A 15,992-nucleotide genomic window follows, 5' to 3' on the forward strand; every position below is an offset into this window, starting at 1 on the left:
TTTTCAGAAGAGAACGATGCACAAACAATGGCAGCAATGAGGCATATAGTGATATTTCTGCCTAAACACCACATATAATGCAAAAAAAAAGGCAGTTACAACCAAAACTAAAGCGAATCAAACATAAATGATGGCACTGACTGTGTAAATAAGCCCTCCTCTTTTCCTCTTGTCTGTTCGGACACAGCTCCAAATCACACAGGTTTTCCTCTGAAGGGATGTTTCCACTTTTAAGGTCCATTTTAGAGACTCCTGGGAAAATTCCATCACAACTGAGCGAGTTAGCATCACAGAGCTGAGTGATTTAGCATCACAGAGCTGAGTGAGTTAGCATCACAGCTGAGCGAGTTAGCATCACAGAGCTGAGTGAGTTAGCATCACAGAGCTGAGTGATTTAGCATCACAGAGCTGAGTGAGTTAGCATCACAGCTGAGCGAGTTAGCATCACAGAGCTGAGTGAGTTAGCATCACAGAGCTGAGTGATTTAGCATCACAGAGCTGAGTGAGTTAGCATCACAGAGCTGAGTGAGTTAGCATCACAGAGCTGAGTGAGTTAGCATCACAGAGCTGAGTGAGTTAGCATCACAGCTGAGTGAGTTAGCATCACAGAGCTGAGTGAGTTAGCATCACAGCTGAGCGAGTTAGCATCACAGCTGAGTGAGTTAGCATCACAGCTGAGCGAGTTAGCATCACAGCTGAGCGAGTTAGCATCACAGAGCTGAGTGAGTTAGCATCACAGAGCTGAGTGAGTTAGCATCACAGCTGAGTGAGTTAGCATCACAGCTGAGTGAGTTAGCATCACAGAGCTGAGTGAGTTAGCATCACAGCTGAGTGAGTTAGCATCACAGAGCTGAGTGAGTTAGCATCACAGCTGAGCGAGTTAGCATCACAGCTGAGCGAGTTAGCATCACAGAGCTGAGTGAGTTAGCATCACAGCTGAGTGAGTTAGCATCACAGAGCTGAGTGAGTTAGCATCACAGCTGAGTGAGTTAGCATCACAGAGCTGAGTGAGTTAGCATCACAGCTGAGCGAGTTAGCATCACAGCTGAGCGAGTTAGCATCACAACTGAGTGAGTTAGCATCACAGAGCTGAGTGAGTTAGCATCACAGCTGAGCGAGTTAGCATCACAGCTGTGTGAGTTAGCATCACAGCTGAGTGAGTTAGCATCACAGCTGAGCGAGTTAGCATCACAGCTGAGCGAGTTAGCATCACAGCTGCGTGAGTTAGCATCACAGCTGAGCGAGTTAGCATCACAGCTGAGTGAGTTAGCATCACAACTGAGTGAGTTAGCATCACAGAGCTGAGTGCGTTAGCATCACAGCTGAGTGAGTTAGCATCACAGAGCTGAGTGAGTTAGCATCACAGCTGAGCGAGTTAGCATCACAGCTGAGTGAGTTAGCATCAGAGCTGAGTGAGTTAGCATCACAGCTGAGCGAGTTAGCATCACAGCTGAGTGAGTTAGCATCACAGCTGAGTGAGTTAGCATCACAGCTGAGTGAGTTAGCATCACAACTGAGTGAGTTAGCATCACAGAGCTGAGTGAGTTAGCATCACAGCTGAGCGAGTTAGCATCACAGCTGAGCGAGTTAGCATCACAGCTAGCCTAGTGCCACAACTCCGAGGCTGTGTCCAAATGTCCACCCGTCTCCTGTCCCCTCGCTCTACACAGTCCTCTAGACTCTACAGTGCACTCAATCACAGGACCATTTGGACACTGAGCTCGCTACGTTCTCTTCGCCACTTGTCATGTAACTCTGGCGTCCAAGTGAAAAAAGCAAAACTCTGATAAAAATGTATTCTTGTAATAAATATTGCTCAAATCCATCGAGTACGGACACATTTATGTACTAATAATCACCATACAAGTCATGAATCTCACATTAAAACACAAAGGACTGGATTATTCAACTTTTGCCTGTGATAGTGACTCAAGGTAAGGTAAGCGGCTAATGCAAGCAACTTTGCGGCTTAACGGTTTATGTAAGAGTGTTTTGTTCATATTCTCGTCAACAGTGCATTTTAACAGCTCTTCTGCTTTAAAGACCTGTCGCTGTTGTATTGACCGGTCTAGTGGCCATCACCGGACATTACTTTTCATGGTACATTGTGGGTTCAATGCTTTTTCTGATTGCTGTTACATTATTACAATTTTGTATTCTACCCAAACAAATGTCTTTGTATTGTCAATATTTTTCCTTTTTTTTTAAATGGAATTTCTTTTGATGGCTACTTGGTCATGTAATTTCTAATTCGGCGGAGGTCAAGACACACATTGACCTCCGATATGATTCGTGATGACACGCCCCGCTTGACCTGTCTGTGCTGCAGGGAATTTGGTGCACTCCTGTGATTTCTTTCTTAATATTTTAGACTGAATTAAAGCCCACCTTTCAGGGCAAAGTCTTGGTACCAGCTTGCACTTAAAAGGGCCAAAAGCACCAGGCCAGAGTCCCCAGAGACTAGCCTGAATCAATGCCCTTATATCTGGGCTAAGACACGACACCAGCCTGGCCCCAAAAGGGCCAAAAGGGCCAAAAGGACAGCCACTGGGGCCATTTCCCTTGTCCTTTTCTATAACTACTATACTATAATATAATATATTTGTGAGCGATCCTTTTTGAGGATGCTGGACATAAAAATTAAGAAAAGGAACAGACTTTGTTGTGAAAATGACATTAGAGTGGCACTTACCAGGGTGAAGCATTTCTGAACTGGTCTCTGAAAGGCAACAGCACAAGTCACACTGATATGCGGTAAATATTCATTATTAGTTTTGTTTTTGTGTGAAAATGTTCTTTGAACACAGTGATGTTGATGCACGGTTCATTCTGTTTGAATTTGAAAAAATCATATTTTATTTTTCCAATTAAGAAGGGTTCAGTGAATGCGCTTATGAAACTGGTGGGGTTCAGTACCTCCAAAAAGAACCACTGCACTAAATAAAAAGCTATGTTATTTTTGTTATTAACCAGGTAAAAGGGGAAGAAAAAAAGAAAAAAAAGGACATGTTTCAAGAGTGACCTGGGGCAAAGTGACACAAGAGACATTTAAGATAAAACAGAAGTATTTATAAAAGGCACAGACAGTTTTTGTACAATTCTCGCTCTTAAAATAAAATAAAATAGAAAAATCAGCTCAGATCAGATTGAAGACAGTTCCAGCGAAGGAAAAGGCTGTCACCCAGAGTGAACCTCCGAGCACCCAAAGGCCTTCTACAGATCAGTGATGCGTGAGTTACAATGTTACTCAGCATTTAGTGATTTAACATCATCATTCATTTATACAGGGGGAAACTAAACAAGACGAAACATTTTCTGAGAACCCCGTTAAGTACAAAACACATTAAAGAAACACAGAATATCTTACTTAGATAACTTAAAACACTTAGAATATGGAATAAAATCATACAAAGCAAGAGAACTGGCATTGTATTATCATCGTATCATATTTAACAAGTGATTGAAAGAGAAATGCATTAAAAAGGCTTATCTGATTTAAACAGTCTTGTTCCTCAGACAGATTAAAGCCCATTTTAATATAAATCCGTCCTGAAATCTCAAATTGATGAACACGCAGTACTTGTTAAAACTTGAAAAATACAAATGAGAACCTTCTAAACAAATAAGGCAGTGCTGTTACATAAAGAACATAACATCAAGAACATAAAGAACATAAGAATACAACTAAAACCACAGCAAAACAGTTGCAGTGTGTTAAAAGTTTCCACTCAGATTGCTGCAACACATTTGTCGAGATCCTGTGGCTTCGTGCCATTGCAGCGTTCTTTTTCTCTCTTGAGGTTGCATCAGGGCGGGGCTAGTACCTTTCCATTGTGTGCTGCCAGCTTTTAATAGGGAAGTTTCCCCAAAAAACACACACACATCTCGTCACCGCTCCCAGGTAAGAGTTCCGTTCATATTTTTACATTTTTGATTTAATTTGCATTTCCAGTTAATCTAAAAACATTTTGCAAAGGATAAGGATTAAGAAGTAGTTTTGTTTTGTTTCATTTGTCTGCGTAAAACGTTATCTTTTACACCTTTTGAAAAAAATATATGGCCCTTTTTACACTGACAATTCCTATGCAAAAAGTAAAATAAATTAGAATTTGATTGTGCAATGTTCCTGAAAACGTTCTATTAGAGTAAGAGTGTTAATTTGAACTTTTTCCCCTGTAAAAAAAGCTGTCTATTTAAATTTGAAAAAAAAAAAATATTATTATGAGAATAACTGCCTGTTTGATATGTTTCTGTGGCCATATGTCCTCATGTTGCCATTGCGTTCTATTAGAATTATGTAAAACTTCCTGTGTAGTTTATTAGACATGAGAGAAACTTGCAGGGAACAGTTGTGCAACCAGTTGTGTTCTGCAATAAAACTGTCTTCATTAGGTGGGTGTGTCTGCACTGAGACGTCAGCAAAAAGAGTCATCTAAAGCCTCACTGTGGCATTTTGGTGATGAAGGTTACATTTTTAGTTCCAGGTCCCACACTGTGCAACATTGACTTTCATGACATTTCAGCCATGTTCTGTTGTTTCCTCATAGTTTAAAGTAAAAGTGCTGTGCTTTAATCATGTGCATTTTAAGGTATATACTTTTACATTACTCAATTTAACAGCAAATATCTGTATTTTCTTCTCCACTACATATTTGAACTGAAATAAAAAGCAGAAAGTACTTTTCATAAGGTTTAAGGAGTTAGTTTTAGCTCTCCCAGTCCCAGATTAAAGTGCTTATGAAAGATTGGACGACTCATTGAATTAAAATGCAGTTAAGTTTTATATATTTAAAATGTTGCAAAAAAATATTTTTTGTTTTTTATTTAATTTATATTATCCCAGAATAGCATTTTTTTTAGCTTTATAATTTGACTTCCTGTTTGTAATTGATGACATCACACTAGAAAACACTGAAAAAGAACTCATCTAATGTCACTTTTTTAAATTTGACGAATGAAAATATATGAAAGCACCTTTATTTTGTGGAATTAATGTTTAGAATGTCAATAAAGTTGTTTCTTATGTGTAATTTATGCACAAAATGTATCTGTAATGAGTGTCCCTGGTGTGATGTCATTTCCTGTAATTTTCTACAGATTTTTCAACTTTTCTCCACAAATAACTACTCCGTTGGTGTAAAACTATAATTTATATTTACAACACGTATAAATACACCAAATAAAGTCAAAATTTGAAAATTGTAAAAACCTGTCATAGGCACTTTAAGAGAAAAATGAATAAATACAATAAAAATAGACTAAATATGTTTGACAAAATAAGAATTGATTTGAATTGCTACTTTGGACCAAAAAAATGTGCAATTGTTTTTACCAATATTACTACATTAAATGCTTTATCAGTTTTAAATACAGTTTTACTTTACCCAATGTACTTGAGGTTTAGTTAAAGTTGCACATTTGACCTTTTCTGATCGAGGGTCTGCCACTTGCTTTTCTCAAGGCGATATTATTGCTTTGCCTTGAACGGTCTGTAGTATAACATAAAACATTACATGGCAGATGACACCACCAAGCCAAGTTACAAGTCAGATCTGTGGAGGTGAGAGGTGGAACCACTCACGCTAAGAATACGTGTTTTTCAAGATAGTTTGAGCAAATGTATATCTTCCCACTGGAAAAGCTCCATAATGCACCTTTTTATAATCTGCCATTCTTGCAGTGGACCAAAAGTACTTTACAACTCTTATAACTTGTCGTGAATATAGTATAACATGTTTGTGCGATTACAGGTCCAAAGCAGAAGAAAAAGCAATGGCTGACCCGTGGCTCGAAGCGTACGTCTTTGCGGTTGAAATTGCCAAGAAAGCTGGAGCAGTATGTTGAAAATGACTCTCGAGAATTCAAATGAGATGAAGACGGAATCACACCTGAGTTTTTTGTTTCGACAGGAAATTCGGAAAGCTTCAGATAGTGAAATTAAGATCTCCACCAAGAGCTCCACCGTGGACCTGGTCACTGCCACCGACGTGAGGGTGGAGAAGATCATCATCGGGGCGCTCAAAGAGAAATATGGAGACAATGTATTTTGGTACGGTTTGCAAGGATTATACTCATTTTCTCTTAGTATTTAATGATTTTTTAAGTTAGCGGAGGAGGCTACATACAAGTCTGTGTAATCCCACATTCGTCCAGATGATTACAGCTGGATCCTTTTTCTACGATTGACTACATACAGTTGAATTAAGCACTATTTTGATGATTGTCTGGCAAATTAAAATATAAATAGTGTGAAATGTGGGCAATTTACACTGTGCAATAGGGATGTCAAAAAATTACATTTTAGTGTTACGATTATTGTGAACAATTTAACGATTATTTGCAATTATCGAGACCAAACAGTGAAATCTTTAATTTACTTTCATTCCCATTGTCTAACACGTTACTATTCCTCAAGTTTGTGACCAACTTCAAAAAATGTACTTTCCGAAAGACAAAATCAATTAGAATTTGACAAAAACGGGTAAATTGGGTCTTTTTTGACTATAGGTTGGACTAAAAATACTTAATTTTGCTTCAAAAAATTACAATTAAAATTGTGACCTGCATGATCATGATTTATCGATTAATCGGATAATAGTGACATCCCCATTGTGCAATAAGTTAAAGCGAACAATCCTATTCGAACACCACATCAGATCGTCTTATAATTATGTATTGTGAAAAATGGCGGTGCAAGTATTTAAATATTCTGTGCTATTCCTGTCTTGGCTGAATTTCTAATCCCTTTTTGCTCACTGTAGACTTTATATAAGTGATGTTAATGCACAATAAGAGATTCAGACAGTGTCCGAGAGAACGCCCACAAGCAAGACATTCATTTCAATGTAGAAGCCACTGTTCAACAACTACAAGAGCAAACACAGACTTTGAGAGTTATACTGTGCATAATACAGACACGATGGAGAGGAATAAAGTGATCCAACCATCCAAATTTGTATGAATATTCAGGAATGCTAAAGGCAGCCGCGGGCTAAATGCTACGACATTAGCGCCGCCTGCTGTATTTGAACATCTACAGAGGTAACAATCCAAAAAAAAATAGATTCTTTTTTGGGGGGAGATTTTATTTTTTATTAGAACATGGAACAAAAAAAAATGACACAAAAAAACGAGCAGGACCAAGGAGAAGGTAAGAAAAGGAGTAAAAGTAGAGAATAAGGGAGTGGCATCAGAGAAGAAGAAAAGAAGAATTAAAGCATATTCATTTCTGAATAATTGTCCCATTTCGTCCATTGTTTTTTAAATTTGTCTAGTTTTAATTTGAGTCCTGAGGTTATATTTTCCCATGTATGTGTCTTTTATCCCATTAGTCCAGTCCTTAATAGTCAGAGCAGTTTGAGTCATACTTTTTTTTTTGAGAGCCGTCTTCCCAGCTGCCAGGAGTATGTTCCGCATCCATCCACTGTGTCCATGGTGAGGGTTTTGAGTCCCAAGTCCATTATTCCAGAACTGTGTGAGATGGTTTTTATTGCCTTGTTCATTTCCCTCCAGTATTTTTGTTCAATATGTAGTTTTCTGACGTATTGATGCACTTAAAAGACACATAATTTGCCAGGAAACGCTGTGTTTTTCCAATTGAATCAAACCACGCCCCTACGCCTCGCTATAGGTTCTTATGACTTTAGAACATTCTAGAAGTGCTATTGTTTAAAATGGAGCTGAATTTTATTATAGAATTTGAGGTTTGATTGTCACGGTGCAGATTTGTTGACCTGTTTTATGGTTCTTATCTCTGTAATCACTGGTTTGAGCCACATGAAACAAAAACTGAGACCAAGTCTAACATCTTCTCTGCCAGCACAAATTAACAAAAGTGAAATATTTCCTCATATCTTTAGAAATATGTGCCATTATTCAACACCAAAATTGGGATTGTTGTCAATTGATTGGACTTTAAGGCATAAATATGGCAAGTTTGTGGAGTCAATCCCAAACAAACAATTGTAAGATTCAAAATTTTTAAATCACAAGTGTGAATATTTATTTTTAAAACGTGATTTCCCCAGTGTTATGTAGGTCCCTGCCTGTCATTAATTACTCAAAATACCACTTTGAGTAACTAATGATGAGATTGTTTTTGCCACTACTGTATATTTCCAAAAACAATCTATATATTGAGCACTTGTTTTACCATCATTTTACTGTTTTTTTAGACATTCACGTACCCACGCAGCGCTCCTTATTTAACTGTTTTCTTACAACAATCTATATGTCTTTTGTACAGTTTTATTGGTGAAGAGTCGGCGTCCAAAAAAGGAGCCTGCATCCTCACGAACGAACCCACCTGGATCATAGACCCTGTGGACGGGACCACCAACTTTGTACACGGGTAAAACACCAGCATGACAAAAACGTAATCATTTAAAGCCAGTCTTGTTGCAACATTTCATTATAGACAGTGATTTTCTCCACAGATTCCCCTTTGTGGCCGTCTCCATCGCCTTTGCGGTTAATAAACAGGTGAGACGTCTCATTAGCGTGTTTCCAAAGGGCGTATCTGACCGCGTGGCTTTTGCAGTTGGAGTTTGGCGTGGTCTACAGCTGCTTCGAAGACAAGCTGTACAAAGCCAGGAGAGGACAGGGGGCCTACTGCGATGAAGAATCCATTCAAGTATCAGACAACAAAGGTAACGCTCGCTATAACATCCTCGGAAATCTGTATGTAAAATGGCAAAAATAATGACCTAAATGTTGTCGTCTTTTCTGGCATTGCAGTTTGTCATACGTTTGTTGTATAATGAGGCACTTTACCCAGATGCATTTTCTTGGCTGCTGGCAGTAAGATCGTCGTTTGTAATTATAATGATTAGGAAATGAATTTGGTTAACAAGTAAAGGAGTAAAGGTGGGAGATGTACTGGAACTGTTGCTAATGTAGCGCCCGTAGGCTACGCTCACACTGCAGGTCAAATCGGATTTTTTGGGCCCATATATGACCTTTGTGTCCAATTTTTTCCAAGACGGTGGGAACAGCACAAATCCAACCCAGGCCGCTTTTGTTTGTGGTAATAAATCCGATATGTATCTGTAATTTTAGAATGCTACTTCAGTCTGAACGCTCAAGTCCGGTTCATCCGACCTAAATGTCATCAAGAGGCGACATTTCTGCGATAAACGTCACAATTCTGAGTCAAAGTGGAGAGAAATGGCAGACGAAGGAGACAAAAACTGTCAGTGGAAGAAGGGAGATGTTTGTGAACTGATCAATAGATACGGAATGACGAATTAATTCAGGCAGAAATAGAGAGTTTGTACCGTAATCGGGCGGTATTTGAGGAGATTGCGAAGGAGTTGGACGAGCGATGGTTTAAACGCTCCTGGTGCAATGACAGCGGAAAATAAAAGCCTTTGTGCGGATTTTTAAGAAACTAAAGACGTCAGTAAAAGGAGCGGACGCTGCATAGAACATAGTATGGGGGTCACATCAGGCTGCTTTCCATTCACACCAGACACAAATCACAATATTTTTTAACAACATAACATAACAAAATTCAGATTAAAAACAAATCTACTAAAATATCTCCTAGGTTCATTAGAGGAGCTGATAGGTTGGAATGACTTAGAGATCTACAGCAATGAACAGATGATCTGTTATTTCACCACAAGGCAAGTTTATTTGTAGAGCACATTTCATAAGGCAATTCAAAGTGCTTCACACAACAGGAAAATCACAAAGAAATTACAGAAATCACAAAACAGTTTAAGACATAAAAGAGAAGAGTGCAATAAAATCCTTTCAGTCACATGCACAGCTAAACAAAACTGTTTTTAGCTCAGATTTGAACTTTGTCAGAGCAGAACCTGTCTCACATCTTCAGGAAGACTGTTCCAGATTTTAGCTGCATAAAACTGAAACGCAGATTCCCCATGTTTAGTCCTGACTCTGGCACCAGCAGGAGGCCGGTCCCTGTTTAGTCCTGACTCTGGCACCAGCAGGAGGCCGGTCCATGTTTAGTCCTGACTCTGGCACCAGCAGGAGGCCGGTCCATGTTTAGTCCTGACTCTGGCACCAGCAGGAGGCCGGTCCATGTTTAGTCCTGACTCTGGCACCAGCAGGAGGCCGGTCCATGTTTAGTCCTGACTCTGGCACCAGCAGGAGGCCGGTCCATGTTTAGTCCTGACTCTGGCACCAGCAGGAGGCAGGTCCATGTTTAGTCCTGACTCTGGCACCAGCAGGAGGCCGGTCCATGTTTAGTCCTGACTCTGGCACCAGCAGGAGGCCGGTCCATGTTTAGTCCTGACTCTGGCACCAGCAGGAGGCCGGTCCATGTTTAGTCCTGACTCTGGCACCAGCAGGAGGCCGGTCCATGTTTAGTCCTGACTCTGGCACCAGCAGGAGGCCGGTCCATGTTTAGTCCTGACTCTGGCACCAGCAGGAGGCCGGTCCATGTTTAGTCCAGAGTCCGAGATGGTTCATATGGCACTAACATATCCGAGATGTACTTTGGTGCTAGGCCATGGAGAGACTTGTACACAAGCAGAGCTGCTTTAAAGACTATTCTCTGAAAAAAAGGTATAGCAAAAAAATATATACAATGAAATAATAATAGAAAGCCAAAATAAAATAGAGCTATTTCCCCCAAAAAGGAGCTATGTTCAGTTGAGTTGGTTTACTACAAATATTACTATAGTGTGTACTTGTATCGCATTTGGATCTGATTTGAAAACAGTTCGATCCTGGTTCTCCTGCAGAGGAAGCTTGAGGCTCAGTCGCCATCGTGCCGCGATCGCCATCAGAATTCACAATTGTTTCGGGGATCATTCGAATTTGGAAATAACAAAGAAGGATGATGGGAACTGAGCCAACTGTCGAGGGCTGGACTGAGATCAAGTTGGATATTTATAAAATGGAAAACATGACATTTACTTTGAACTTAAACATGGAAAAAACGACATTGGGATCGATACATTGGGGAACATGTGCCTGACTGACATTTGATTTCCTTTTGGCTTGGTTTTGTTTGTTCCTTCTGTTTTGTTGGTATTATATAACATCAAAATAAAATAGAATAAAATAATTAATAATAATTTTAGCATATTATGTTTAATACGGTGGCAAAGGCAGTTAGCGCTCTTGCCTCCCAAGAAGGATGTCCTCCCCGTGTTACCGTGGGTTCTCTCCGGCTCCTCCCACCGTCCAAAGACATGTATGTGTTAGGCACAAACTGGTGAATGAATGTGAGAGTGAATAATTGTCTGTAATGTCTATGTCTCTGTGTTAACTCTGCGACGAGTTGGCCACTGTCCAGGGTGTACCCCGCCTAAGGCCCAAAGTCACTGGACTAGGCTCCAGTCACCTGCGACCCTGAAAGGGAACAAGCGGTAGAAAATGGATGGATGGATGTTTAATAAAAATAGTTTAAAAAAGTAGATACAAAATAAATAAAGTGCTGAAATACCACTTTTTGTTTTTGTGCAATACTTTTTTTTGTGCGTGATGTGTATTTTCACTGAATGTCAAAAATATTTTCTGTATTTTGTCAACATAGCTAAGAGTTCAAATTCCCTAACGCTCAGTGTAGCAGTAACAATGATGTGTCTTCACAGAAATTAAGAAGTCAGTCATCATTTCAGAATTTGGGACGGACCGAACTCCATCCAAAGTGAAAAAGATCTGCTCCACTATGGAAAGAATCCTTCAGATTCCAGTGCACGGGTACACACTTCCGAAAGACTTGATTTGACTTTCTTACTTACCAATCCGTCTGCATATCTTAGTCTTGTCTGTGTTTTTTCTACTTTCCAGGATCCGCGGCACAGGAACGGCTGCCACTAACATGTGCATGGTGGCCAACGGGGCGGTGGAGGCGTTCTTCGAGATCGGGATCCACTGTTGGGACGTAGCAGCCGGAGCAGTCATCGTCCAGGAGGCAGGAGGCGTGGTCTGTGATGTGGATGGTATGTGCTGTTATGTACTGCTCCAGAGGGCAAAAGAGCTGCTCTTGAAATGTGTTGTTTCCAGGTGGACCATTTGACCTCATGTCCAGAAGAATGATGTGTGCCAACCACGATGATATTGCAAAACGTGTCATCAAGGAAATTGAAATTTTCCCCTCCGACAGGGATGATGCTTAGTAGCACTTACAAAAATGAAGTACTGTTATTGTAAGAAAGTCTTATAATAAAGGAACTTGTTTGCGCAAACAGAGCAAAGTAGCTATTTGTTTTTCTTAACATCTACACTATTTATGGCATTTGCAGTTTGCAGTGTTCACTGCTCAATGATTAGAGCGCTGCTTCAAAAACCCAGAGGTCTCACACCAGTGCCATGCACACTGGTGGTGTCCACTGGTGGTGTCCACACTGGTGGTGTCCACACTGGTCCACACTGGCGGTGTCCACACTGGTGGTGTCCACTGGTGGTGTCCACACTGGTGGTGTCCACACTGGTGGTGTCCACACTGGTGGTGTCCACTGGTGGTGTCCACACTGGTGGTGTCCACACTGGTCCACACTGGCGGTGTCCACACTGGTGGTGTCCACTGGTGGTGTCCACACTGGTGGTGTCCACACTGGTGGTGTCCACACTGGTGGTGTCCACACTGGTGGTGTCCACACAGGTGGTGTCCACACTGGTGGTGTCCACACTGGTGAGGTCCACTGGTGGTGTCCACACAGGTGGTGTCCACACTGGTGGTGTCCACACTGGTGAGGTCCACTGGTGGTGTCCACACTGGTGGTGTCCACACTGGTGGTGTCCACACTGACGTCCACACTGGTGGTGTCCACACTGACGTCCACACTGGTGGTGTCCACACTGACGTCCACACTGGTGGTGTCCACACTGGTGGTGTCCACACAGGTGGTGTCCACACTGGTGGTGTCCACACTGGTGGTGTCCACACTGACGTCCACACTGGTGGTGTCCACACTGGTGGTGTCCACACAGGTGGTGTCCACACTGGTGGTGTCCACACTGGTGGTGTCCACACTGACGTCCACACTGGTGGTGTCCACACTGACGTCCACACTGGTGGTGTCCACACTGGTGGTGTCCACACAGGTGGTGTCCACACTGGTGGTGTCCACACTGGTGGTGTCCACACTGGTGGTGTCCACACTGACGTCCACACTGGTGGTGTCCACACTGGTGGTGTCCACACAGGTGGTGTCCACACTGGTGGTGTCCACACTGGTGGTGTCCACACTGACGTCCACACTGGTGGTGTCCACACTGGTGGTGTCCACACAGGTGGTGTCCACACTGGTGGTGTCCACACTGGTGGTGTCCACACTGACGTCCACACTGGTGGTGTCCACACTGGTGGTGTCCACACTGGTGGTGTCCACACAGGTGGTGTCCACACTGGTGGTGTCCACACTGGTGGTGTCCACACTGACGTCCACACTGGTGGTGTCCACACTGGTGGTGTCCACACTGGTGGTGTCCACACTGGTGGTGTCCACACTGGTGTGTGATTGGGGGTGGTCTTGGGTTCAATGGCACAGCTCCTCTTTATTGAGCAGGGCTGGCTCTGGGCAGGGAACCCAGGCAGTGACCAAGGTGCCCTCTGCTGGAGAGAGTGACCGCCTCCTAAACAAACAAAACATTTTTGACACAATATAATATGGGGTTTTGGCTTTTGGATGTCATGGAGTTGTTTTTGTACTAGTATTAGGTAAATATTGTCTGCACTCCAGGGAAAGGGCGGGGGGTGAACAGGGGGGAGATGCTGAGCCGAGCCGCCAGAGGACGTCTGCGCCAGGACGGCTCTGTGGAAACAGAAATTACTCGCTTTTAGGGCTTTGACTCTCTTGAAATGCAGTGAATATATAGCAGCAAGCCAGCTGTCACTTTTGAAAACAATTTCAAAGAAAACTAGTTGTATGTTTTTGTATGTGGCATACTTCTCTTTTCTTTGGTTTATTTCTTAAAGCTACTCTTTTTAGTTAAAGTGCCCATACCTGCTTGTCAACGTCGACCTCGTCAGTTCTCTGAAGCTTGGATGGGAGACACAGAAATGGTCTGTGTGTCCTCGGTAAAGACACTTTGCCTTAAGGGCTTGATTGTCTTGAAGGTGGAAAAGCACTATATAAATACACAGTAATAATCAAAATTGACATTTTCTCAACAAAAATGTGAATGCATCAGGGCAATTCCGAAAAACAAATTAAACATTCCAGGCATATTGCTATTATTTAAAAATATGTTTTATAATAGCTGCACTGTTTAACCCTGCTTAAACATCTTATATTTTCTTCCACATCTCACACACAAAACCCTGACAACTTCCAGCAGCAGGTACGTCATTAATCCCACTCACGCTCCAAATGTATTCCAGCCCCTTCAGCTTGTGCGACTTTAATTGCCAGATAGTGCAGTCAAATTCCCATTAGCGGCAATACTCTTGTCAAGTACAATATGATTTACTCGCACTTAGCATTAGCCTATCCTTTTAGCCACTTTACTTCAACATTCAGCCTGTTTGTATTAGCTATTGGTGTCGTTTCTAAATCTTCCAGTAGAGGTCAGTAATGCTCAACTATTCAAGCCCACTGTAACCAGTCTCAGCTACAGTGCACTTAAAATAATAATAATTTACCTTCAAAGTTCAAGAAATTATTTTTTTACTTTGAAATATTAAAGAATTAATTTTGTTTTGCAACGTAGTTTAGTGTTTGTGTAGAATTAAAATAGAACAGATATAAAAGTTAAAGAAATGGTAAGATATCAAAGGAAACTAAGTGTAGAGCTAGCATTTGAACTGCTAATTGCTACGCTAATGTAAAAAATGCTTCTCTATTTTAACTTTCTCTATGTTAACACGGAATTAAACACCCGCCGTTGCATAAAAGGGGTGATACTGGACTCTGCCTGGACTTTAAATGTCTCATCAGCATTTCATTACGCTATGCTGAAGCAAAAATAGAAGTTTTTACGTTGACAGAGACTATAGAGACGTGTCCTCTGCAGATGGTTGATAATGTACTGGTTTTTAACATTTGCCGGATGTGGCCCCCAGACGCACACAGAGAGGAGCGTGTGCCCGGCGGGTCCGTGCTGGAAATGTCATGGGGGTCACGGAACAAGTGTACAAAAGTCAACGCTGCATATTTACTCAAGACTGCATGGGAATTTCTCTACCGTTTTCAATTTGAGGTCCAGGAGTCACCAGATCTTTTCAGGTCAGGTAATCAAAAATATTCAACATGCAAATTTGGTTGTAAAATATCCACATATCTAATTAAAAAAGTACCAAAACTATGTAATAATCCAGAATGTCAAAAATAAAATAAAATCCCTTCATGTATTAAAACTGAATTTTGCAATGATTTGTTACAGTTATTACAAACTATTTCTAATATCTAAATTCTGAATTATGAGCAGTGGCTTAGTGGTAGAGAATTTACCCATTAACCCAAAAGTATAGTTTGATCTCGATTAATGAAGACTTTTAATGCCCCACTGGTTCGAAAATGTGCAAATGACTTTACACCACGGCACACTAATATGATAATGTGATGGAAATTGCACGGTGACTTAAGTGCAATTATGGTTATTATTAAGGCCTCATCTGTCACTCCGCTGTTAAGCAGGTATGCATTTAATGTCTTAAATCTTATTGATACTGAGTTTGTATTGAAAGAGAAATTAATCTAATGTCATTGTCATTTGATTTAATTTAATGGTATGAATGAATATGTATATTTTAAATTGAAAATTGTTTTATTACGTAGGTCCACAGGAAGTGGCAGCTTGCTGTAGAAATTGGGGCTCCTAAAAATAAAGAAAGAAATAAACTAAGGGTGTTTCATTACTCCTGGTTTCGAGGTCTGCTCCTTCTCTGAACCTCATAAAAACACTTGGTTTTAATTTTTCCCTATTTGTGACATCATAGATAGAAATGGGGAATCTTCTGTGCGGATTTTTTTAAGTTCATAAGTCATCGCCCGACTTGTTCTGAGCATTTCTGTCGTCTAATCGTGTTCAATACAACTGCGTAATTCCCTCTGTTGCCAGTAGATAGCGTG

At 41.1% G+C, this 15,992-nt stretch overlaps 1 protein-coding gene across 1 annotated transcript; it reads left to right on the top strand.

Annotated features, from left to right (window-relative positions):
* The first annotated feature begins 5,750 nt into the window (after positions 1-5,750).
* Positions 5,751-12,173, top strand: LOC140364792 (inositol monophosphatase 1-like). The gene is made up of 8 exons (XM_072451153.1): positions 5,751-5,835; positions 5,910-6,049; positions 8,246-8,350; positions 8,436-8,481; positions 8,540-8,648; positions 11,568-11,676; positions 11,767-11,918; positions 11,983-12,173. The coding sequence occupies exons 1-8, from the start codon at positions 5,773-5,775 to the stop codon at positions 12,093-12,095; spliced, it is 837 nt and encodes a 278-aa protein (XP_072307254.1). The 5' UTR covers positions 5,751-5,772; the 3' UTR covers positions 12,096-12,173.
* The last annotated feature ends 3,819 nt before the right edge of the window (positions 12,174-15,992 follow it).

This window comes from Eucyclogobius newberryi, unplaced genomic scaffold (assembly GCF_026437365.1).
Source record: "Eucyclogobius newberryi isolate DKJ021-1_F unplaced genomic scaffold, fEucNew1.0.hap1 SCAF_18, whole genome shotgun sequence".
Classification (NCBI taxonomy): Eukaryota; Metazoa; Chordata; class Actinopteri; order Gobiiformes; family Gobiidae; genus Eucyclogobius; species Eucyclogobius newberryi.

Coding starts and splice junctions, on each gene's coding strand:
- LOC140364792 (XM_072451153.1), top strand. CDS start 5,773: ATGGCTGACCCGTGGCTCGAAGCGTACGTCTTTGCGGTTGAAATTGCC. Junction 5,836..5,909: donor TTGCCAAGAAAGCTGGAGCA/GTATGTTGAAAA, acceptor TTGTTTCGACAG/GAAATTCGGAAAGCTTCAGA. Junction 8,351..8,435: donor ACCACCAACTTTGTACACGG/GTAAAACACCAG, acceptor TTTTCTCCACAG/ATTCCCCTTTGTGGCCGTCT.